The sequence below is a fragment of the Tupaia chinensis genome, unplaced genomic scaffold (genome assembly GCF_000334495.1).
Source record: "Tupaia chinensis unplaced genomic scaffold, TupChi_1.0 Scaffold000395_1, whole genome shotgun sequence".
NCBI lineage: Eukaryota > Metazoa > Chordata > Mammalia > Scandentia > Tupaiidae > Tupaia > Tupaia belangeri.
In genome coordinates, this window is record NW_006159897.1 from 1,813,044 (window position 1) to 1,839,149 (window position 26,106).

The following is a 26,106-nucleotide window of genomic DNA, read 5'->3' on the forward strand; positions in this document are numbered from 1 at the left end:
GGAGAGGGGATTGCAGTGTGGCCATCCCCTCTGGGAGGTGATTTTTCACTTTCTTTCCTTCTGTCCCTCTGTGTCTCCAGAGAGCATGTGCGCCTACTAGCAAAAATCTCTCTGAAAAAACAAAGAAAGCAAAATGTGGCTTAGAAACTACAGAAATGTATTTCTCACAGTTCTAGAGACTGCAAGTCTCCGGCTGAGCTATGGTGAGGACCCTCTTTGGGTGCAGACTGCAGACTTCTCACTGTACCCTCATAGGCAGAAAGAGCTAGAGAGTTCTCCAGAGTCTCTTTATAGTCACTAATCCCATTCGGGAGTCTGTCCTCATGACCTAATCACCTTCCGAGGGCCCTGCTTCTATACCAACACAGTGGGTATTGGGGTCTTAATTTGGTGGGAGCAGTGTTCTTCAGTCCATAGCACTTTATTAACTGGACTGAACTACAATTCTTCCTTGAAAACACATGATAATGTTTTATTTCTTCCTTTTAATTATCAATTTTTAGAACAAGTAGTTCATATAATAGTTACCGCTAATGGTGACATTTTTTTATTTCTCTTTGAATTGCAGGATTCAGGGAATTTTTTTCTATATGTTAAAATCAATCTGTATGTTTTGTTGCAGATTATCTCAAATTTAATCATTTATAGGCCTCTTGAAACATACTTTTAGGTCCTTCTGGATTGTTCTGTTATTTTTTAGTGTGTCTTTGTTTTCTGGCCCAAAACTTTCCCATCTTCTACTTTCAGTCTCTTATCTAGATCATCATATTCCCAAAGAGCCCTGGTTTCTTTCCGTGAGAGACGGTATTTAGAAACCAAAGTTTGATTGCCGGGAATGTTCACACTCCTTGAGTGTCATTGTTCCCAGGCTTCAAGTGGATAGTGTGTTGCAACCCCTGAATTCATATTGATATTTGCAATTCATATTTAACATTAAATTTTTTTAACTTATGATTAAGTTTTTGTAAGAGAGTTTTGCTACAGGGAGTACGCATTTGCCAGAGAGACAGAGAAAGACAGAGACAGAAAGCTAGAAATCATCACCCAGAGGGATGACCACACCGCAGTCCCTTCTCCATTCTCCTCTCAGGATTTTGGGCATGCATGCACACACACACCTGCCATGAGTTTTAAGCCTCCAGGTCCAAGACTTGAATCACAATCGATTATGTAGGAGTTGAGTGAAGTAACCATTAAACCATCTTCTGGCCCCGAACTTATGTTTAATTTACATTTATTACCTTACATTAAAAATCTTAACATTAATATTTCCTATATCTTAGTAATATAAGATTGTTTCAAAAATTCAGTAACAATATTTTTACTAATAGTAAAATCTGTTAAATAAAACTTAAGATTTTTTTCAGTTTTGTTTTTTCTCTTTAGAGTTGTTTAAAAGTCACTTGCAATAATCTGTATGGTTAATTACCAATTTCATATACAACTAAGTATTTTTTTTAATTATAGGGTATACCTTTTTAATTTTCAGATGTCAAAACATTTTTTTCATTTTTAATATACATCCTGAGCCAGCAGGTGGCACAGCGGTTAAGGCATTGGATCCCACGTGGCTGACCACGTTGCTTAAGATCCAACAGCTTGAAAAATCATGCCTGCTGTGTGTGCACGCATGCCCCACATCCCTAGAGGAGATTGGAGGAATAGGGATTGCAGTTGTGGCATTCCCCCTTTCCCAGGGGAGGGGTAAGTTCTCTCTTTCCTTCTCTCTGTCTCTGTCTTTCTTTGGCAAGCACACATGCCCTACAGCAAAATAAATAAATAAATAAATAAATAAATAAAATATGGGGCCAGCAGGTGGCATAGCGGTTAAGGCACTGATCTCCCACATGGTTGACCGTGGTGTGAGTCCTAGACCCAGCTGCTAGAAAATCACACCAGGTCTATATGCCTACGTGCCCAAAATTCTGAAAGGAGAATGGAGGAGAGGGATTGCAGTGTGGCCATCCCCCCTGGGGGATGATTTCTCACATTCTGTCTCTCTGTCTCTCCAGTTGAGTGCATGCACCCTATAGCAAAAATCTCTCAAAAATAAACATATAAATAATTCACTCACACAAAGACATGCAAGCACACACATACACATTCTATTCCTCTTTCAAACCCATCAGTCGTACATTCTATCTCTAACACATTAATCCCACATCTAATTTCTATGTTCTAGTGTTTTTATTGGCAAAAAAAGTATGCATGTGTCTGTGTGTCTGTATATATATTTATTTTCTCATACAGAAGTCCATTTTAATATGCTGTATTTTGGAGAGCACAGTAATGCTACCTTTTTTTTTTTCTTGTAAAAGAACAACAGAACCCAAAAACTTGTGTTTATGAAATATTCATTAAAATCTCTGTTTTGGCACCAGCCCCATGGCACAGTGGCTTAGGTGGCTGGATCCCATGTAACTGTGCTCTTTGAGTCCCAGACCTGGTGGCTTCAGAAATATACTGGGTACATGTCAGTGCATCCCCAAATCCCAAAAGGACTGAGAAATGGAGGAGAAGGGATTTCGGTATGACCATTCCCCATCAGAGGTGCTGTCTCACTTTCACTTTCTCTCTCTAGTGAGTCCATGCACCCTCTAGAACATTTTTTACAAAAAGAAAAAAGGAAAGAAAAGAAAAACTCTCTTTACCAGAGATTGAATGTAAGATTTAAAAGAATAATCCAAAAATGTAAAACTGTAAGTTATCAATAAATCTTTAACCATTGTACAAAAACATACCCATTAAATCTTACAACTTCTATATAGCTTAGAGTTTTTCGCTAATTAAAAAGACATCATGGCCAGCCAATGGCACGGTGCTTGTTTAACATTCTGCAATGCTGGATCTTTGTGGAAGGTCCCAGGTCTGTGTCCTGAGGCCTCCCTGTACACGCTGGGCACAGGTGTGCACATGCCTGTGATCTGTGGCCAAGGATGGGGATTGACCCTACTCTGGGTGCCTCTAGTTCACTTTCCTTGTCATTCTCTCTCTCATGGAAGAAATAAGTAAACTTTTTTTAAAAAGTTGTCAGTTTCTTGTTCAGCTACTTTATTAATTGCCATTTATAGTTTTTAGAAATTTGCAAGGGTATTTCAGGGCAGTTGCTTAACAGTGTCACCTTTGAATTAGAGTTGAAGTCTGTGGAGAGGCCTAGATGGATGCTGTTCTTGTTTTTTACCTTGCTTACTCATGAAAGCAAGCAGACAAGTGAAATACTTCCCTGGACACCGGTGTGTTCAACCTTACACTTAGTGCGTCTTATCACCTTAAAACTTGCCTTTCTTGGGACCAGGAGTTAGCGTAATGGCTATGTCACTGGACTCCCATGTAGTCGACCACGGTTCAAGTCCCAGACCCGGCGGCTTGGGTTCACACCGGGTGCATGTGCGTGCGGGCCCAAAATCCTGAGAGGAGAATGGAGGAGAAGGGATTGCAGCATGGCCATCCCCACTGGGAGGTGATTTCTCACTTTCTGTCTCTCTCTTTCTCTCTGTCTGTCTGGTGAGCGCACACACCCTATAGCAAAAACCTCTCCAAAAAAAGAAAAAAAAAAAAAAGAAAACCTTGCCTTTCTCTGGAAAGGGAGAGTGTTCTGGTCTTTTGGATTTTATAGTCTTTACAGGTGGCCACAATAGCCTCTTGATTGCTCGATCTAGTGTGCACTTGGACTTGTTTTTTTAGCACCTGACATGTTCCTCCTTAAAACCTCATGTCTTGGCTTCCATAGCCGTAGCCCCCAGTTGTCCTCCTGGATATGCACACCTCTCCGCACAGGCCAGGGGCTGAGCTGGCTTGAAATCAGAGAGGAAGCAGAGTCCCCCCTTCACCCTGCAGGTGCTACCTGCCCCTAGGTTAGCCAGCTTTCTGGATTCGAGTTTTATAAAATGGGACAAATAACACCTCTCCTATCTATGTCATTGTTGGGAGGCTCAAATGAGATAATGCCCAATTAAATGATAAGGCACTAACAAGTGGCATCATTTTTCTTTCTAGTGAAAAGTATCTTATAGTTCATTCAGAATGTAGTGTCTAATTATCTTTGATCTGAGAATAGTCGTTCCACATGGTAATTTACCTTTCGGGTCAGATATGTGGACACCACATCCCTTTACTCCTTTATGACTCAGCTACCTCTGCCACTGGAAACAAGTTTGCTGTGTATTGCCCTTCCTCCTGCCCTCCCTCCCTCTCTCTCCTTCTTTCTCTCCCTTCCTTAAATTTATTTCTTCAGTGAGGGAGAGAGATAGCATCCCCAGCAATGTCTTGACACCGGGATCCGATCCAGCCCCAGCTTCAGCCAGCCCTGGTTCACAGGCACCCATGTTCCTGGCATATGCACAGAGGTCTCCAGACCAAACCCAGAGCCTTCCTCTGTGTCCCACCACATCCCAGCCCCCAGTTTCTTTCGGATTGCCAACCCCTTCCTAGCCTAAGAGTGTGATAGACTCCCCACTGCCACTACTCAGATTCCCTTCCCCGGCAGGTGGTAACCCCGTCTATCCCTGTCAGGACTCATCGTTGGAGGTGCCCATTGTTCCAGCCAGGCTCCTGTCCCCCCTGCCACTAAGGATGACTGTCCCCCAGAGTCCGTGTGTTGAGATCTGTCACATAGCTTCATGCCTGACTTGGGTCCCCCTTTCCAGGCCGAGATGCCTCTCGAACTTCTGCATGTCCACTGCCGTGGCTTACAAACGAGGGCATCCCATTCTGTCCTTAGCTCGTAGAAGGCTAAGGATGCAAGGGCGTCCCAGATCCTGGCTAAGTCAGAGGCCTGCACTGTTTTCTGCTAGGCCAGTGCTACTCAATTGTCATCAGTGACCCTCAAGTGTTACTACCACTTGGGACCTTTCCTCGGGGTCTACCTTAGATCTCCTGAGTCAGAATCTCTAAAAGCGGGGCCCAGGCATCAGCATTTTAAGAAGTCCTCTAGGTGCCTCAACATACACGCACACACACACACACACACACACACACACACACACACACACCAAACACATTTTAAACAACAGAGGTTGGGAGTCTACTTGTATTTTCCCATAGAAATGTATCATAAATTGCATTTGCAGCTTTAAAGTTTTTGTTACAGGGTACGTACACTCACCAGAGAGACACAGAGAAAGAGAGTGAAGGAGGGAACGTGAGAAATCACCCACCCCCTAGGGGAGAGAGTCACACTACAATCCCTTCTCCTCTATTCTCCTCTTGGGATTTGGGGCACACATGCTCCAATGCCCAGCATCATTTTCAAGCCACCAGGTCCAGGACTTGAACCACATAGTTGGCCATGTGGGATCCAGCTGCCCTAACCTCCACACCACCTGCTGGTTCTGCATTTGTAGTCTTTTAGTATTGTACTTGATTAGGTTATGACTTAATATCATTTTCAGGTAAGCCTGTAAATGGGTCTAACCACAGTTCAAGGTTGGTTTTGGTCAAATTGTATATCAAGTTAATCAGTCATCTTTTTCAGAAACTTTTGGATGATTAGCCCTTTAGGAATGCATTAGTAAGTTAGAAAGAATTCTGAAAATGTAGATTGGAAAGATTTTGTATTACTTTTATTATATACTTATTAATTCATATTTCATGTCAATGCAGAAAGGACATGTTGTAACCAGCATATAAAAATAAATGCAGTTAGAGGCATAATGAAATGAAAAGCACCCTCATGGCCCTTTTCATGAAAAAAAAGTCTTCCTCCTGATTTCCTCTCTCGTACTTCTGGTTCCGCTATTAAAATTTCTCCCCAGCCATTGAGAGCCTTGTTCTTACCATCGCCAGGATTCTGAAACAATGAGATCTATTTTAATCTCTAGATTGAAATGCAGTAAGGAAGGTAAACAGTTACCTCATGTCGAGGCTGGAATTTCCAATGATTTCTGAGACTTAATCCCAGCTCTTCCGTACCCCCAGGGTCATGGTTGAGAGTGGTGATTTGTTTCCTCATTTGCTAAATTTCTAATAACCAAACATCTCACTCTCTCCTGATGCTAAGCTTCAGTAATATTAGGTTGTGGGGAAAGTCATGACTTTTTTTGTGCAAATAATTCTTGACATGGGCTTAACAGTTTTTCATAAAATTTAGTTTCTCTTTTAAAAAAAAATCTTCCAAATAAAACTTAATTAGTTTCATTGATAATAAAGATATTCAGGAGATTAAGTATGCCTCGTTGGTGGCCCTCAGACATGTATTTCACTGGCTCTTTCTGTCCATAACGTCTAAAATTTGCAACTTTTTAATTGTTGTTTTCTTTCACTCTCGGCACAGGGATGGTATGCAGAAATCTTTGAGCTTATGATAAGAAATTTTAATGTTGCATTACTGTTTCTTCCCTGAAGTCAACAAACATTTCGTTTAGCCTATATTTGACTGACTACTATATATCAGGCACTATGGCAGTATGAGGATACAAATTTAAGTAAGATTCTACTCCTGCCTTCAAGGTGCTTACAGTTTAATGATATTAGAAAAAGAGCATATATTGAGATTTGGATATTAGACTCCTTAGCTTGCAATTGATAGCCACCAGGTTTAATTTACTGTAAGTGTTGGGGTTATGGGTCTCTGAGCAGCTGAGATTCTCTGTTTCTTTTTCTTTCTTTAAGGTTTTTGCCAAAAGGCACGTGTACTCTGCTGCAGAGAGGAGATACCGAGAGAGGGAAAGTGAGAAGTCAGCCCCCAGTGGTGATGGCCACACCACAATTCATCCTCTTCTTATGATTTTGGGTGTACACACACCTGTCCTGAGTTTCAAGCTGATGAATCTAGGACACAAATCACAGTCGACCATGTGGGAGTCCAGTGCCTTAACCACCACACCACCTGCTGGCCCCAAGAGATTCTCTTAATTTCTAGTCTGTACTCTTTTTGCTTCATTTTTCCTCTCTGTCTCGCTCTTCTTCCTCTTTCCCCCTCTTCTGTTTCATTTTCCATGAAAGGATCCTAATTGGCTCCCCTTGGGTCAGGTGGCCATCCTTAGACCAATCAACTATGGCCGTGGGATGAAGGAGGGTAGGAGGAAAATGCAAAGTCTGGAGGAAAGGGAGATCTGACAGACAAAACCGTGTCTCTGCCAAACCTATGCACTTTACATCTCTTCGCTCTTGATTCCACTCGGTAGCCCAATTTTATACTTAAAGAAACAGAGTTTTAGAAAGGTCAATTAACTTATACAACGAGTAAGAGGCAGAGCTAGAAATCTGAAATCCTGATGATTTTCAGTGGTGTATCTGGGGTACTTCTTAATGGTTACATTGCATTGTTGGAGAACTGTGATAAAAAAAAAATGTATGTGTAAAGTAGGCTTAAACAAACTACACGTTGGGACCAGCACATGGCATAATGGTTACGTTGCTAGACTCCCATGTAGTTGACCATGGTTCAAGTCCTGGACCCAGCAGCTTAAAACTCAAGCTGGGTGCATCTGTGCGTGTGCATGTGTGCCTGAAATCCCAATAGGAGAGAAGAAAGAACTGTGGCCTGGTAATCCCCCCAGGGGTGGGGGCGGGATGATTTCTCACTTTCTGCCTCTGTGTCTCCAGCGAGTGCATGTACCCTATAGCAAAAATCTCTCTCGAAAGAAAGCAGACAAACTGAGGGCATTTGTCAGGCAGAAGGTTATGCTATTGCAGGCGGAGTAAAGTTGTGTGAGAAGGAACAGTGGTGTGTAACAACACTGCTTTCCACACACCTCAGGCTTTTGGTCACAGCAGAGGACAAGGGATTGTGAGGGGAGTTGATGGGGGAAGCTGAGGTGGTGGAAAGGAACCAGCCAGGAAGACCCTTGTGTAGCAGCTAAGGGGTTTAAATTTTGTCATGAGATTTTCAATGTCCATTTGAAGGAGTGTGAGTGCAGGAGAGACGTGGCCACATTCATAGTAAGAAAGGTCAGTCTGGCCATGCTGTGTAGGACTTACCCGGGAGGAGACGACAGGGTAGGAAATGTAAGCAGTGGTGAGGTCCTGAATAAGGCATAGGCATTGGGGGTGTAAGTCCTAGTTCTGAGATTCCACAGGTTGAGAGACCAGGTGTGGGTGAGAGGAAGAAGCTAGGACAGGGATGTTCCTTGGAATTCTTGGTCCACTATGACAAGCAACACCAGAAAGAAGATCGTATTTAAGAAAGAAAGTGGACCACAGAAGAAGAACATGAGTACAGGACTGGGCAGCCTGAATGTATGCGACATGCAAATGCAAAAGTTCAGAAGGCATTTGGAAAATGCATGCTAGACACACCCCAGAGATCTGTGCTGCAGATATGACGTTGATAGCACTTAGTGTGTAGATCTTAAGCGAAGCCTTGTGAATAGAGAAGATCTCCCAGGGGAAGCTTGTTTGGGAGGAAGAAAAGGCAAGCCAAATTCAGAGCCCCAGGAAACAGCAGCATTTGAGGCTCTCTGTACACCTCTCCATTGATGGTCTGGCTGGGAATAAGAGGTTTGAGTTCATTAATTTCCATATTATGGAGACCTGACAAATACTGCTTGCCAGGTATCCAATCATTAGCTTAGGAAGACAAGTACTGCTCACCTTATCATGTAAATTCATTTTAGCTCAGAAAGCAGTTTAGATTTTGTATGAACTGGAGCAGGAAGCAAGGAGAAATGGTGAAAGAGACCCAACCGTTGAAAAAAGAAGCCTTAGAAAGTTCCCAATCGTTGCAGAGGTTCTCAGAGTAACCCTGAGAAGGGGATGACAAACCAGCTTTGGGGCGTTTCCAGTGAAGGGAATATCTGTTTATTACTGGGTAGCTTTCAACAAATAGTGCCAGAATTGCCTTTCTGCTACTTCCAGGTTCTCTTTTTTTGCCTCTGGAATCCCCTTCCTGCATAGTCTCTCAGTGTTGAGAGCCATTGCAACCCTCTACGATCTCGGTAAGCCATGACCATCAGTAGCGCAAGCACTTGAGATGAGGGGAGAGCCTAAGGTGGAATTCACTGTAAGATGCTACCTAGAGGCCAGCCACAGAGGTGGAGGAGAAACAAGTGCTCCATCATGCTGAAGCTGAAGGGAGGGTCCCCCATACATGCCAGGCATGTGCATGTGTCCGTGGTGCTGGCTGAGGCTGGGGGAAGGACTGCAGCATGAAGACCTGTTAGGATTGCTTCTCTAGCTCTCTTTCTCCCACATGGAAGAAAAACATAAATAAACTTTTTTAAAAATTAAAAAAAAAAAAAAAGATATGCCACCTAGAGTTGCCCTAGGCTGTGACTTCTCTTGGTCACTGTTCTGCTGGAGACGTTTGGGGCTTACTTTACATGTACAGCTCCCAATAAGTAGGTGTGCTTATAATGAAATAATTTATTTTTTGGAATATAGGGTTATTTGCTTATTTTCCTGGAAACCAAATTATGAGAAGCTCTAATCAAAGTATTTTAAGCTTGAAGAAATAAATAGTTAGGCTAGAACTCATTCATTATTCTGGTCTCTTCCTTGGAGTGTTGTGGTAAAAATGAATTCATTTATGCATTCATTCAGCCAAGGTTTACTGCGCGCCTGCTCCCTGCTATGAGATTTGAGACGCAGGGGAACATAACCAAAAGCAACCAAAGGCTTGTGGAACACAACTACCGTTGACTAATTGAAGTATGCTGATAGTCCACCCCGTCCTTTTTAACTAAGACGGAATTGGGTGACTAATTTAGAATAGTTTACATTTAGTGCATTTGTCTCATTCAAGGCCCTAGCGAAGTTTGATTGTGCTTTCTAGCTTTTGAGGGTAGAGAGGCCAGTTTGCCTAAAATGGAACCTACGGTGGCTCTAAAGCCTCACAGCCTTATTTTTCTTTAAATTAGGGAGGCTTGAATTGTTAACAGCTTTGCCCAGTCTGGGGACAAAGGTAAAAATGATCAGATAACACTAGGTTTTCGAAACTTAGGATATTTTTCTGGTTGTAACTGGAAACAGAACAAACTCTCTGAAAGTAATGCAGGGCTGAAGTTTTTCCCAAAGCAAAGCAGATTATTTTCTGTTAAAATAAAGAACATTCTTTTAAAAGAACAAATACAAACACAGACCGAAGTAATGAGGGGAGAAATGAATGATTTACTCTTCACGTGCACTTGCAGTAAAACTGTGCTTGTCTTTGGAAAGTATGCTGTGGCACTGGAGCCATGCGACATGTCACAGTCCCTTTCATAGGCATTACCGGAGTCCCATTTATAGGCTGCTGTGCAACTAATTGCAAGAACATCATTTGTGCAAACACATTACATCATTTGAAATCTCCATCGTGGTGAGAAGATGCCAGAATGGCTGGTTTAGGGTGTTTAAATTATTATGCCAATGATGTTGATGGGGCTAATAAAATGAGAATGACAGCATCTTTCTCAAAATTAGGGTCAAAAGCATTAATCAAGTAATTAGATGTAAAACAATTTAAACAGTTGCGTTTTTGCAACAGACACCTGCTTTGTGAGGAAAGTACTTTAATTATCCCATCTTCCTGATGGGGTGCAGAGAGACAAAGTAACTTGCAGAATGTCACACAGCAGCTACATACTTGCTAATCTAGGATTCACACCTGGGAATCTGGCTCCACAGTCTCTGCTCTTACTGGTATACCACACTGCTTCCCAAATTGCTGTCAGAGAGAAACCTGTCCACCTGTCCCCTCCCTCCATGATTCCTGCTCCATTGTGTGCTTAGGTATGGTGCCTTTTTTTACATAAAAGATTACGGCACATTTTAAAAGATACTCTCTACAGAAGAGAGATTTAGAACTTGTGGAAAGTGGACAAATATGGAAGACTTACTGCTAAGAGAAGCAAGTCAGACTATGAAAGAGAGGCATTGTATGTCCCCACTTGATATATACCAATGTCTACGCTCTATGGCAGAAACGGAAAGATTGGAAGATATAAAAGCATGGAGAATAATTGCAAATACTAGAGACAGTGTGGGAGGTGATGGTAAATGGGGGAGGGTGAGAGAAAGGGAATCAAGGGGGAAAAGAAGCAAAACATTAAGGGACCAAAAATGGAAAATTATCTGTTGATGAAAATGTGTATAATAATATCTTTAACTGGACTAATATACAGTGTATCCATGCTGGAAAAATTCATTTTGTAAGCTGTAATGATATATAGTGATTGAATGTATTAAAAAAGCTTTTAATTAAAATAAATAGCAGATGGCTTTTTTTTTTTTTTTTTGGAGAGGTTTTTGCCATAGGCCGCATGCGCTTGCCAGACACAGAGAGACAAAGAGACAGAAAGTGAGAAATCACCCCCCAGGGGAGATGGCCACGCCACACCCCCCAGGGGAGATGGCCACGCCTCTATCCTCCCTTCTCTTCCATTCTCCTCTCGGGATCTTGGGCACTCACACGCATGCACCCGGCGCGGGTTTTCAGCCACTGGGTCCGAGACTCGAACCGCAGTTGACTACCTGGGAGTCCAGCGACATAGCCATTATGCTAACTGCTGGTCCCAGCAGATAGCTTTTTTATAAAAGTTCTGTAGTGTGCATACCAACAAAACCTTTAACTCCTGTTCTTCCATGTGAGTTAATTTGCTGTTCAAATAAATGTCTGGACAATAGAAAATTTTCCTCTTTAGTAAATATTATTTTTTTTTTTTCTTGGGGGGAGAGGTTTTTGCTATAGGGTGCTTGCTCTCGCCAGAAAGACAGAGAGACAGAAAGCGAAAAATCACCCCCCAGGAAGTGTGACCACACCGCAATCCCTTCTCCTTCATTCTCTTCTCAGGATCTTGGGCATGCATGGACATGCGCCTGGTGTGAGTTTAAACCACCAGGTCCAGGACTCGAACCGCAGTCGACTACATAGGATTCCAGTGACATAGACATTACACCAACAACTGCTAGTCCCCCTAGTCCCCCTCTTTAGTAAATTTTAAAAAAAAGAACTTCCAAGTTAGGGTTTAAAACCCCTCTCACTACCAGTTAATCTTCTATATAGCCTCGTTTCTTGTGTTGCTTTAAGGTTTAAAAGGAAAAAAACCACAACCCTTGAAAGTCCAGTTCATTCTTTATCCAACAACAAGGAAAAAGCCCAAATCAGGCCTGAGATTTTTGAGGAATCTGCCAATGAAAACAATATGTATTTTTATTTGATGTCTGTTGAGATTAGAAAATTTTATCTATCTTTTGTTTTCATAGTTTATTAGTTTCAGGCTTTTGAAAGTTCATTTTCTTAAATTACATGTTTGAAATTGACTTTCATTTTATTTTTAGAAGATGTATTTCTCTTACATTGCTGATAGTACTGATATACCTGGGAGTAAAGGAAGGAAACCTTATCTTTAGAAATACAGTGCATTGCTTTTTTCTCATTTGCCAACTGAAACTAACTGCTCTACTACAAGTAATACTGTTTGAAACCTACAGAAAATTTTTTTCTACTTTATTTAATGCAAAACTCCAAAACTTCACATTTTTTCTGGATGAGCCTTTATTTTTATTTCACTTGACCCCAACGGAGCAGCACTGTGGCATTGTATGGGAATCGCTCCAGCACCTGACAGGGCACAGACATCCTTGTTGAAGTACGGAAGTTGGACATTGGTGATATTAAGGGCTTTGCCAAGAAAACCCAGAGGATAATTGAAAAGAAATGTCCAGTGACGACTTTCTGATTTTTATTTTTACTGTGTTCAAAGCCAGCCTGCCCTTCCTTCCTTCCTTCTTTCCTGCATGGTATTTTTAGACAGGGTCTCACCATATTTCAGTCCCCCTGCCTCAGCCTCCAGAGTAGCTGGAACTAACAGTGTGCATACCACAGATGTTTTCTATAGTGTCTCGCTATGTTGCCAATGCTGGCTGCAAAGTTGCAATTCTCCTGCCCCAACCTCCTCAGTTGCTGGAACTATAGGCATGCTTGCTCCCATATCTGGTTTTTAAGGTAGATTGGGAATTGAACCCAAGCCCGTCCTGTAGCCCTCAGCCTGCCAAGCAGCAGTGTCCAACATGCATACCACAGCTGGGCCAAACGTTTATTTCTAAACAACTAACATGAGCAAGAAAATATTGATGTTTATGTGGCAAGATCTATGGAACAACACCACCTCTTTTGACCTTTAGTGTTTTTTTTTTAATTCTAAGTTATTTAATTACGCTATTGAGGAGAATAAAAGGCAATAATGGCTTCCAAATACTAGCAACAAAGTATATGCACAGTTGATGTTACTAATAACACCAAGATACACTGTACATTCCACCCAAACCTACCTCTCTCCTTTGCTTCATGACATATTACACACAACCATACGGAATTGTTACTATTCAACTGAGCTACTAAAACGACTTCAGAGTTCAACCTAATCGTTAAGTCTAAGGACTGGCACACATTTTCTTCCTTTCTTTCTTTCTTTTTTTTTTTTTTTTTAGAGAGATTTTGCTAAAGGGGAGATGTACTCACTAGAGAGACAGAGAGACACAGAGACAGAAAACAAGAAATCACTTGCCATGGGGATGGCCATGCCACAATGCCTCCTCCTCTAGTCTCCTCTCAGGATCATGGGCACACATGCACACATGTCCAGGTCCAGGACTCAAGCTGCAGTCAAATACTTGAGAATCTAGTGACATAACCATTACACCATATGCTGGTCCCTTGGCACACATTTTCTGTGAAGTTCCCTAGAGTAAAGAATTTAGGTTCTGTCATTCAGGTGGTCTCTGTTGTAGCTACAAACTCAGTTGCTGTAGTGTGAAAACCACCAGCGACAATATGCAAGAAATGCAGCTATGTTCTAACAAAGCGTTTTTTTAATGGATACTGAAACTTGAAATTCATACAGTTCCAACATGCCGTGAAATCCTTCTTCTGACTTTTTTTCAACTACTTAAAATGTAGAGATTATGCTTTCTTTGTGGGCTGTACAAGACAAGCAGGGTCCTTATCTGGTCCACAGACAATCGCTTGTCAGCCCCTACTGGTTCTGCTGGTTAAGTTCAACTTGGCTGCCACTGCCTTTGAAATTTCTGGTACCTTGGAACTTTATGTTGACTGACTTAACACCTATTTCACTGTCTAATCCCCCAGAGTCCTGAACCCCTAAGACTTACTTCACCTCTTACCCACCTTTGGAATCAGTACCTCATCTACACATTCTGCCATATTGGAAACCCAAGCGTTGTCCCCTATGCTACCCCCTCCTTTATAACCCGTATCCACCAGTTTTATGAGGACTTTTCAGTTCACTTGCCTCCTTTCAAACCCTCTCTTTTACCCAGAGCCATTGCTTGGTTCACAACCTCTTTGTCACTTGGGCTGTTGTAAGAGAACCTATATGATCTCTTTGTCTTTGTCACTTGTGTTGTGCAATCTGTCCTCCATTGGGTTGCTGGTGCTATTTTTCTACAATAATTGTGATCATAGTAATCCCTTTTTAAGGCAATCTTAGATTTCTCCCATCTGATAGAAGCTCATTGCATAGGATAACATTTCTACAGAATATTATCTAGTTCTCAAGCATCTCCCTTACCCTACCTGTGCTCACAACACCCAAACTCTGTCTATAAGCTTCACAGTATTCTCTTTTCACAGACAGTTCCTAGCCTTTCCTCTGTCTGTTGATTGCCTTCTTCATGCCATAAGACTGAGCTCAGGTGATGCCTCATCTGTGACAGATACCCCGACTCTACCTTAACCCCTTGTCTCCTCCTCTGCACTCTCAAATCTGCTGTTACACACCTTGAGTGTGACCTCAATTGGGGCAATTTTTTTTAAAGGAGAGTGAGTGGACTGAACGTTGTGTTGCCCCCAAATGTACACATGATGAAACCTAATCTCTGATGTGATAGTTTTTGGAGCTCAGGCCCTTTGTGATTAGGTTGTGAAGACTGGGCCCTCATAAATGGGATTAGTCCCCTTCTAAAAGAAGCCCTGAAAAGCTGTGTTGCCTCCTGTTGCTACCACCATGAGAGGTTACAGTGAGAATACCATCTACGAACCAGAAAGAGGACCCTCACTAGATACGAAGTCTACTGATGCCTCGACTCCGCCACAGTCAGAAGTAAATTTTTGCTGTTTATAAAACTACACTTTGTGGCATTTTGTTATAGAAGTCTGAACAAGCTAAAATAGAAGGTCTTGGCTCCTTGGGAGTAGAAATCTTACCCTAATTTTCTTGACTTATCCCTACTTGGTTATACAATTTTTTATTTATTTATTTATTTTTTGCTAGAGGGCTTGTGCACTCACCAGAGAGAAGGAAAGTGAGAAAACACCCCCACTCCCAAGAAGGATGACCATGCACCCACACTTGCTCGGTGCATTTTTGAAGCCACCAAGTCTGGAATGCAAATCTCACTGTGAGATCCAGCCACCTTACCCAGTATGTCAGTGACTGGCCCCATAATAAGTAGTTAAAGTAATTATTTTATCAGTATATCCCATGTATCTAATCATTTTCTGGATTTTTTATAAAGTCACAGAGATCTAATTGCAGAGTTGCAAGTTCCAGTGGGCAGGGCTGGTCATTGAAACAGTGGACGAGAACAGTGGGGCCTGGGCTGTGCTAGCAGTGTGCCCTCTTACCGGGCAGCCTCCCTTCAGGTCCAGCTGATTGTTATCACAACAGGAGTGTGACAGGTGCATAGCCAGATGTATTTGTTTTCAAAAGAAATGGGAAAATTAAGATGTTTATGTAACTGTCCCAATTTTTAAATATTGGCAACTCATTCATCTTTAAAACAAAAGACACTTTGTGGTCAAAAATCTAAAGCTATCAACCTGTTGGGGCGAACGTGACCAAGACTCCAGTATGCAGCCCTAGGTTGGCCACATGACTTCCTTGGCTTCAGACTGGGCCAGGGAGCCAGTGGTGTGAGGTAGAGGGCTGAGAGGACCTGACCACGCCTGTGCTCTGCCTGCAGTGTGTGGGTTCCCCCACAACCCAGGACTGAGCTGCTCAGCCCCGCTCCCACACACGCCACGAGATGGTACCCAGTCTCCTTTCACCAGTGAAAGCTGAGCACCACAGAGATTTGCCTTGTACTGTCACGTCACTCCTTTCTGATCCCGTGACTGACTGCTAACTGAATTGGCTCGAACAACCTCTGACCCCCTCCTGCCCACAGGTGGCCAAAGCATCTGGGAGAAGTTGTTATTCTGGATGGATGTTCCCGTTTCCATCCGGGAGGTTTAGCTGATGGCTGTTCTCAAAGGCTTCAGTTCCTGTTCAGAGCTGTGGTTTTCCAGCACCACAAGAATGAGAGGTTATTATCTCCCTTGAATCTAGGAATTAAGTTGTCCTTACCACCCAGCCTATATGGGGAGTCAGGAACCACTTCAGAGAACCATATGAAGCATTGTCTAAGAGGCTACCTAGAACGGTAATTTCTGTGATTAATAGCTGTATTTAGTCTTCCATCAAGGATTCATTTCCCCCATTCATTTTGCTGTTTACTTCTCAATTATATGTGAATCAGCAAGCTCTCACTTTACCCGATGACCTTATAAAATGCCTCTTCCTTGACCAGTGTGATCACTGCCTACTGAGCCATAGTAACAATTAGTATAAACTCCTTAGCCTGAAGTGGTTAGGCATTATTTTGATTATTATGTTTCAGTGTACCCATTTCTTTCATGAGCTAGAGAGACAGCACCCCCAGCAGGGCCTGGATTCTACAATCCGTCCTTAGACATAACTCGCCCTGGATATGGTCATATTCAGGGAGGTCTCTGGGTGCAAACCAGGAGTCTTCTAAGATGGGGCAACCCTGTCGAGCATTGTGTTTACCGCCGTATCACCATCTGCCCCAGGCCTTTTCCTTGAAAATAAAGCTATATAACAAAGACTGAAATATATAACTAAAGCAAAATTCTCTCTTTTTTTTCTTTCCTGTAGTCCTGAGACCTGAGACCTGAGACCTAAGCTTCTGAGTCCAGGAGCTGGGCCTGAGAGCTGGTGTCTGTGGACAGACCTGGGGTGGGAATCTGGAAGCAGCACATTTGTAGCTCTGTGGGTCCTTTCCTCTGTACAGATCAGTTATGTGTGTGGCTCGAGAACAGGGCTCAGGGAATGGAGTGCTCTTGCTCCCTGTGCTGAGAAGTGCTGTGTGTGCCACCTGAAGGCTCAGTCTGGCCGACCCTGTGTCCTCAAGGCAGGCAGAGGGGTGCTGATGGAAAGGGGGAAGGGAATGGAAGAAGAGATTGTCCTCTAACTCCCAAGGCTAGATAAGTCCCCAGGGCCCAACAGAAGAGGCAGCTAATTTTGCATTTGATGTATCATTATTAAATAACCTATATTGAATGCTGACTGTGTACCAGACACTGTTCAAGACTCTTCATGCTAGAGCATTTAATTCTGAAAACTCTTTGATGAGGGGAAGACTTATCATCTATTATTATTTATGACTATTATCATCTCCACTTTAGAGGGGAAAAGTCACTCAGCCAAGAACACAGCAAGAGCTGGGAATTAGCAGAGATCACATTTGAACTAGGTCTCTCTGGCCAGTATCCCTTTCTCTGCCTTTTGCGCTAAGCTAACTACTTCGTCATGGATAGGAGAGAGTTACTGTTTCATGACTTGACACCTACCAAGCAGTTAGCACAGAGCACAGCATGTGGGAATCCTTCAAAAAATGGCAACTGTAACTGCTTTGTTGACCCTTGAGCCAGTGACCTTTGTGACAAGGACTTATACTTGAGAATGCTTGAGGTACTTAACTTGGTAATTAGTAATAGGGATTTGTTAGCACTTGGGTGTCCTTGAGGTCAGGTTTATAAGCAGGTCAGAAGGCAGATGACTTGATAATTTAACAGTTACGATTAAAAGCAGGGCGTTTTTATTGAAATTCAAGTGGAATGCACTACAAAAGTTCTGTAGCAAGCAGAAAGACAGTAAACAAGTTTCTCAAGCATATGACAATAACAGTACATGACACAGCCTATTGTTAACGATCGCACAGTGTAATTCATGCCTGAGGTTTAGGTAATAACTTCAAGCTGTCTCTGAGACCCAGATAGGAGTTAGAACTTTCAAATTCTTAAATTTTTCCATTTACCTATTTTCACAAAAGACATAAAAATCCTACATATTTTTTTTTGTTGAATCGAAGGTCAGTTGGTAAGTTAAAACAGTACATATATTGAACTTTCCTGCCTCTTCCTAGGCAGCTATGTCATTTGGTTCTAAGAGGTCAAAGAACTGTGAATAAGCATTCCACATTGAAGAGAGGGTAACTGTTTTTCTCTTTCAATTTCTAACATTTTTCTACCTGAGTATTTTTTAGTTTCTTTTCTTGAAAGGAAGCATAAGGACTCATGTGCGCTGATGTATGAGAGAGCAGGATCACGCACATAATAGCACCCACGACAGGTCTGGCCCTGCCACAGACCCCTCTCAGTCTCCACCCAGTCAGGGCCAGATGTGCCCATGTGTGCCTGCTGTGTTTTGGTCAATCTTGGATCTGGCTCCAGCATTGCAGAACGGTACCTTATCACCTGTGCCATGGTGGCTGGGCCCTACCTAAATTTTTAATACTAACTTCCAAGTTACTCAATGTTTTCACTGGGCCCTACCTAAATTTTTAATACTAACTTCTAAGTTATTTAATGTTTTCCATTTCTGTGACTAAAATCCCCCTCCCCAATATACACCTATCTTAGTAACTCAAAGAATGTAGTCCATAAAGTATAGTTAAGTTACTGAAATTTGCCAAAGATAAGTAACTCAACTAAATGACTCCTCCCACTCCTTAGCAGTGACTTGCTTGTTTGTTTTAGAGGTGCTCGCCATAGAGTCTGTGTACTCGCTGGAGAGAGAGACAGAGTTAGTGAGAGAGAAAGTGAGAAATCACCCCCAGTGAGGATGGCCATGTCACTCCTTTCTCCATTCTCCTCCCAGGATCTTGGGCATGCACAGCCATGGGCCCAGTGTGACCTTCTTTTCTTTTTTGAAATAAATTTTTGGTAGAGCCCACCCACGTGTACTCATTGGAGAGACAGAGAGTCAGAGAGACAGAAAGCAAGAAATCACCCCCTATAGGAATGGCCACACCATAATCCCTTCTCCTTTATTCTCCTCTTGGGACCTTGGGCACACATGCACACACACCCAGCATGAGTTAAGTCTCCGGGTCTGAGACTTGAAGTCAGTCAACTATGTGGGAGTCCAGCAACAAAACCATTATGCCATCTGCTTGTCCCACAGGTGATTCTCAAGCCAACAGGTCCAGGACTCGAACCATGGTCAGCCATGTGGGAGTCCAAGCAATGTAACCACTCTACCACCTGCTGGCTCCGAGCTGTGACTTGTTTTTAAAAGGGGAATAACAGTGGTTAGCTACATCACAGAGCTCAAAAAGAGGATGAAATGAGCTAGTCACCATGTAAAATGCTAACAGTCCTTAGCATATAGTTAGTTCTCAACCACTGTAAAATACTGCTCTCTCCCATCCAGGATGTAACAGAGTTGTTTTCTGTCTGATTTCTTCATTCATTCAGCTGAGGTTTGCTGGGCACCTGCTGTGTGCTACGCTCTAGGTTGGTGGCCCATATTCTTAACCACCACAGTTTATTACGTCCAGTGTAATTTTAAGGAAAATGTGTTTTCTCTTTGTAGGAGGTTGGGAAATGTCACCAAGAGCATGATGATTCACGGTCCACCAGCATGTTGTTTATAAGTCTTTAAAATAAGCATTGTGGCTAGGTATTGTTTAGACCGAGATTGTACCTGCTGAGCTCCAGGAAGTGCCGGTGGCGTGCTGGATTTGAGATGCAGGGAATGCGGTTGGTGCAACTGCTCACAGTTACGGGAAAAGTCCACTGTGTGTCAGCTTGCTGCTTCTCAGCTTGGAAAACAGCAGTTTTTCTAAGGCTTAACGGAATTAAAGGTTTTGTTTACATTTATTAAACAAAGCATTCGCCTTTGAAGAGTCACATAAAGCATTTAAGTTGAGAGAGAGCAACCTTTCAGAAGCCAAAATAAATTGAGAATTACATGTACCAACTGAAGCTGTATGGAGTAAGAGATGTGAAATAATACGTTAAATTGATATTTAAATAATGAGTATCTAAGTTAATGTTTTATCATCCGGATGATAATCCATTCTCTGACCAAACAGACTTACACGTTTAGGGCTACCATCTTCCCTTAGGATTAGCATTTCTGACTTTTGATATTTCACTAGTGTTATTCACAAGCTGTGTTCAGTATGAAATAGCAAGCTAAGGTCACCAGTATTTTTCTTTCCCAGACCTCTGGCTTTGATGACTCATTGCAGTGCAGACCTCTGAACCAAGTGCCGATAAGAATAGATGCACAATAGGAAAATGAAACAGCCTGAGAGCTGAGGTGGCAGAAGCCGTGCATGCAGAAGTGTGTTCACAGCTCTGCCGAATTTAGCTGCGTGACCTTGCACAAGTCACGAGCTTTCAGTGCCTCGGGTTTCTCATGCATGAAATTAGGGTTCGAGGACTTCTTCTCGAAGCCAGGCCAACTCTGGAGTTTAATATCCACTAAAAGAGACAGGAGATTAAGCACTCCAAGGAGACAGTGATTCGTGATTCGTAGAATTACAGTAGCTTTGTTGACTGTTGGAAAACGGCAGCAGCAGGTGAATCAGCCTGGAGTGGAGTTGTTGGAGATCAGTGATTTTTCTTGTTCGTAAAATAAAACAACTCCCCCCTCCAAAAATCAAAACAGTACACTTGACTACAGCACAAGACGAGGTCCTGATGGTGGAGGAGAAAGCCCAGTCCGGGAAAACACAGTCATGATCTTGTACAGAGGACGTTATGGAGGGGAGGATTGTCATGAACTGGTTTCCTGGCCAGATCTCCGTTTCCGTTTTCCCTAGGGCAGATGCCCATCTGGGAGACCATGTTGTTGTAATGTCACCTTCAGTGAACAATCTACTGCAACCCATAGACTGAGAAGAGGAGAGTGGGATTTCAAACCACCTTCCTTTGCCTGTTTTGGCTCTCTGAAGATAGATGTGAGAGGGATGCTCGTAGTAAATGCTTCTTTCTAGGACAGGCAGATGTGAGCCTCTTCTCCTGTCCTTTCCTGGGGCCTGTGGCTGGACTCCCCCAGTAGCCAGAGAAGCAGGTAAAAAGTTCCTTTTTCTCTCAGGCCTGGACCAAACCTTGCCTAATCTGCCTGTCCTGTGCTTTCCTGTACATCCAGCTTGGCCTGCCATAGACACATGTCCCCATGTCCCATGGTATAATAGGAAGAGGTTGGGTTGGAGGTCAAGGTAGGCCTCACTCTGAACCCTACTTCCTGGCTGTGCAACATGGGGTGGGTTACAGAGCTCAGGCAGTAAGGGTGGCAGTATTGTCATGCAGGTAGCTTCACAGCGTCCTCAAGATTCACACTTTATTCTAGAGCCATATGAAAATGTCTCTTCCTTAGAGGAGAGAGGGTGAAGGGGTGAGCAGAAAAATAGACAGGGGAGTCTCCTCCTCTCTCCTCCCCTCCCCTCCACCCCAATATGTGATAAGCACCAGAGGCTGCTTTATCTTGCAGAGATCAGCAAGGTCTCCCACCCCCTTACACAGACTGCTACAACAATGAGGTTCAAACTTTGTAAACAATCCACTAACAACAACAAAAAGAAACTGTAATGTGTGAAATGAGTAAAAATAGGTCTTTTTGTTATTGTTGTTGAAGAGATTTTTTTTACTAAAGAGCACATGCGCTTGCTGGAGACACAAAGAGAGACACAGAGAGAGAAAGTGAGAAAACATCCTGGGGCGGGGAGGGGGGATGGCCACACCACAGTCCCTTCCCCACCATTCTCCTCTCGGGATTTGGGGCACACACGTACATGTGCTTGGTGTGAGATTCAAGTCACCAGGTCTGGGACTCAAACCACCATTGACCATGTGAGAGTCCAGTGCCACAACCACTATACCACCTGCTGGCCCCAATAGGCTTTTGTTTATAAAAGTATGTATGCCTAAGTTGCAATTTATAATAAACCCAATAAGAAGCAATTTTGATTAGTAGAGAAATTTGAGCTAGAGGAGTTAAATGCCTCGTATGGTCTTTTTCTTAGAACATAGAGATCAATAATTGCATATAATATTTTTTAACTGTTCTTCCAATTCAATAATATCACTCAATTGAAAAAATAGGTGGCTCATGCCAAAGCTGCAGAAAATACATAGATGAGTGTGTATTTGTTTATATATACAAGTAAGAATGAGCTTTAAAACATTTCCATTTTTGAAAAATGCTTATACATTTAAAAAATAAAATTTTAAATGAGCCAGCCCATGGCCTGGTGGTTAAGGTGGCTGGATCCCACATGGCCAACTGGGCAGTTCAAGCCCTGGACCCAGCAGCTTGAAAGGTACAATGGACATGTGTGTGTGCATGATCAAAATCCTGAAAAGTGAGAGAAATGGAGGAGAAGGGATGCAGCGTGGCCATAGGGGATGGTCCCTGTCTTTCTCTGGCAAGTGCATGTGCCTCTGGCAAAAAAAGAATAAAAAATTTTAAAAATGAATTACAAAAGAAAATATGAAATGTCTAAAACATCTTCATGGAATCCAGGGTTTGGCAGAATATTGCATGGAACACATTCCTTTAGACCTGGCCCACTCATATCTCAATTTGCTTTCTCTTTCCTATTTGTTTGTGGTATATATGTGTGTTGCCTATGCAAACCTATTCAATTTTTTATTCTAAAAGCTAGTTGAGGACCGGCTCCATAGTTTAGTAGTTAAGGGAGCTGAATCTCACATGGCTGACCATGGTTCAAGCCCCAGTCTCAGGAGCTTAAGAAACACACTAGGTGTGTGTTCCCAACATCCTGACAGGATGGAGAAATGGAGGAGAAGGGGTTGTGATCTGATCATGCACCACGTGGGAGTGGCGTGCTTCCTCCCTCTTCCTCTGTCTCTGGACAATGTGTTCACCCTCTGGCAATTAAAAAAAGAAAAGCTATTTGATATAAAAACTAATGAAGTTTGAGTAAGGTTATAGTCTGGGTGACAATACTGTGTTGATGTTGAGTTCTTGGTTTCGATAGTGTCTATAAGTGGGGAGTTTGATGAAGTTACTCTGTACTGCTTTTGTAACTTACTTTGAGTCTGTAGTTATTGGAGAATTTTTTTAAAAAGTCATTTGGAAATAATGTTCTATTTAACTATTAGTTGGGTGAGTAGCTGGATAAACAGAGCAGTGTATACAGCGCCCTTAGAGAGTGAATTTCCATTTAGCTTACCCTTAAAATAAGAAAAAAGCTCCTTCTTTCTTTGCCATTGAGTTCTACATAGTCCACACTCACTCTGCCTGGTCTCTGACAATGTTGACATTTTGAGTAGAAATCAGCCATTGACTAATCAAGGAGAGCACTCTTTCAGGAAACCTATTTTAGCTGCTGCTTAATTATTTCATAAGAAAATAGTGCAGATGGGACCAGCAGATAGCATCATGGTTACATCGCTGGACTCTCACATAGTTGACTGTGGTTCAAGTCCCAGACTTGGTGGCTTAAACTTATGCTGGGTACACTTGTGTGAGTGCCCTAAATCCTGAGAGGACAATGGAGAATGGATTGAATGGCCATCCCACCTGAGGGGTGATTTCTCACTCCTTTCTCTTTGTCTCTGTCTGTCTCTGGTGAGCACATGCATCCTATAGCAAAAATCTCTCTAAAAAAAAAGAAGAAGAAGAAGATGGGACCAGCATAATGGCTATGTCACTGTACTCCCATGTAGTCGACCGCGGTTCGAGTCCCAGACCCGGTGGCTTAAACTCATGCCAGGTGCATGTGCATGTGAGCCCAAGATCCTGAGAGGAGAATGAAAGAGAAGGGATTGAGGTGTGGCCATTCCCCCCTGGGGGGTGATTTCTTGCTTTCTGTCTCTCTGTCTCTCTGTCTGTCTGGCAAGCGCACACACCCTATAGCAAAGACCTCTCTCAAAAAAAAAAAAAAAAAAAGAGAAGAAGAAGAAGAAGGAAAATGGCGCAGAAACCCAGCATTGAACCCATGGTCAGAAAAAGATATATGAATGATGCAGCATGTATTTCTGAAGCATTCTTATGCTTAAAATGTTTAATTAGACTGAAGCAGTGTTAACATGATAGGATATCACCATTATGTGTCCAAGGGCTTCTAGTCTGTGTGATGGGTATTGTTATACAGTAGACAAGGTAAAGGGTTAAAAATATTTTTTAAAAGAAGGAGGGTGGGAAACAGGATCGTTCCCTGTCCTCTAAACCTACCCAGCCAATCATGGCAGCCCCACGCTACTGATCTTAGTCTTGATCTCTTCCCAAAGGCACCACCTCTCAACACCATGATCTGATTGGATTTTCATCCTCTTAATCCCATCACAACCAAATCTCAAAGCATGAATTGGGGGGGGAGGGGCATACAAACCATAGCACTGCCCTTGTGAATTTCCACACTTTAGTTGGCACGATCAGCTGATATAAACAAGAAAGAGCCTTTAATAAAAGGAAGCTGGTTTTGGTCCAGGATCGAAACAGCCCAGAGACCAGAAAGGGGGACGAGCTGAATAAACGGAAGTTCTCAGGAAATGCTTAGAAAGACTGGGGTCTGCCTAGACTTGACAAGAAAAGGAGGTGGGGAGACAGGGAGCTAAACTAGGTGTCAGGGAAGGAAATTAGGTAGAAAAAATGGAGAGGTAAGACATCCATGGGACACAGAAATGGTTTATTACCTGTTGATGATATCATGCATAGTATTCTCAACTGGACTGGTCTGAGGTGTCTTTCATGTTGAGTAAATTCTCTTTACAAGCTAAATGATGTGTATGTGACTAAATGTATAAAAATAGTAATAATAATAAAAAATACTTTTAAAAGGGTAAAACATTGATCTATTTACTTTCTTGTGTGTAAAATAAAAAACGGGCCTGGCAGTAGTGAAATACAATGCTCTATTCCCTTAGACCTTCCAGCGTGCTATGAAGTACTGTCAGGTACTGGTAAGATTGGTGGTGCTTTAGCTGTTTATCACATGAGAAGTGATACAGAACTCCCCAAGTCCGTCTGTCTTTGTTGTAATTGCCAGTAAGTTTAGACTCCAAATTAACCTGAGAGAGTGATTGCCTCTGATGTTTTTCCTGGAATGGGTCAAGGGAGTTGATCACATTTGGGAGACACTTAGGAAAAGTGAACTGAGGTCAGAACAACTTCTTCACTAAATGGGTGCTAATATATGTCCATTTTTTAAAAATCCATTTATTTAGGCACATAAAATACCAGGACCGTAAGAGCCTTTGCATTAAGTGGGACTTCCGTCTTGTGTCCGTTGTGGGGACTGCTTCGGCTGACCTTAGAGACAGGGACTGAACTCTCAGCTCTCTGGAAATCGCTCTGTCTGACCAGTTTTTCTGGGTTCTTCTCAGGGTTATTAATGCCGGGAAGAGCACACACAATGAAGACCAAGCCAGCTGTGAGGTGCTCACTGTGAAGAAGAAAGCAGGGGCCATTACCTCAACCCCAAACAGGAACTCCAAGAGACGGTCCTCTCTTCCCAATGGGGAAGGGTTGCAACTCAAGGAGAACTCGGTAAGATACTCCTTCATCTTGTTTTCAGGTGAGGGGGACTGCACGCAGGTTTGCTGGTCCCATGGTAAGATGTCAAGGCTTACTCCGGGTCTGGAACGGAAGCAGGGAAGCAAGGTTCCGCAGAGTTAGTGGGATGGCAGACCTACACTCAAGGTATTAAACATTCCAAACTGAAGTAGACTTGAATGATCAACTGGTGTTTGTGTTTGTACATCAAATGCCCACCCCATATAAAATTTTGTTGTAAAAACTGACATATAAAAATGTTTGGGGGATCAGCTGAGGACGTAATGGTTACATCGCTGGACTCCCATGTAGTTCACTGCGGTTTGAGTCCTGGACCCGGTGGCTTGAAACTCATGCTGGGTGCGTGTGCATGCATGTCCAAAATTCTGAGAGGAGAATGAAGGAAAAGGGATTGCAGCATGGCCATCCCTGCGAGGGGTGATTTCTTGTCTCTCCAGCAAGCGCACATGCCCTGTAGCAAAAAGAAAAAGAAAAAGAAAAAGAATGTTTGGTGGTTTCAGAGACTCTACGTCCAGGTCCTTGTGAAGGAAGTAGTCCAGGAGCCTCTCACGAGGGGTGGAAGTGACTCCAGCTGCCAGCTTAGTGCTCTGCGGGGGCGTCACCCCTCTCT

General features: G+C 42.8%; 1 protein-coding gene across 1 annotated transcript in view; it reads left to right on the forward strand.

The window, feature by feature from the left end:
- Positions 1 to 26,106, forward strand: part of PPM1H (protein phosphatase, Mg2+/Mn2+ dependent 1H) — a gene marked incomplete at its 5' end in the record, with an annotated part of 284,823 nt that overhangs the window by 82,266 nt on the left and 176,451 nt on the right. The window contains 1 exon segment of the mRNA XM_014590036.1: positions 25,307 to 25,469. Coding sequence (XP_014445522.1) covers positions 25,307 to 25,469 — 163 coding nt within the window.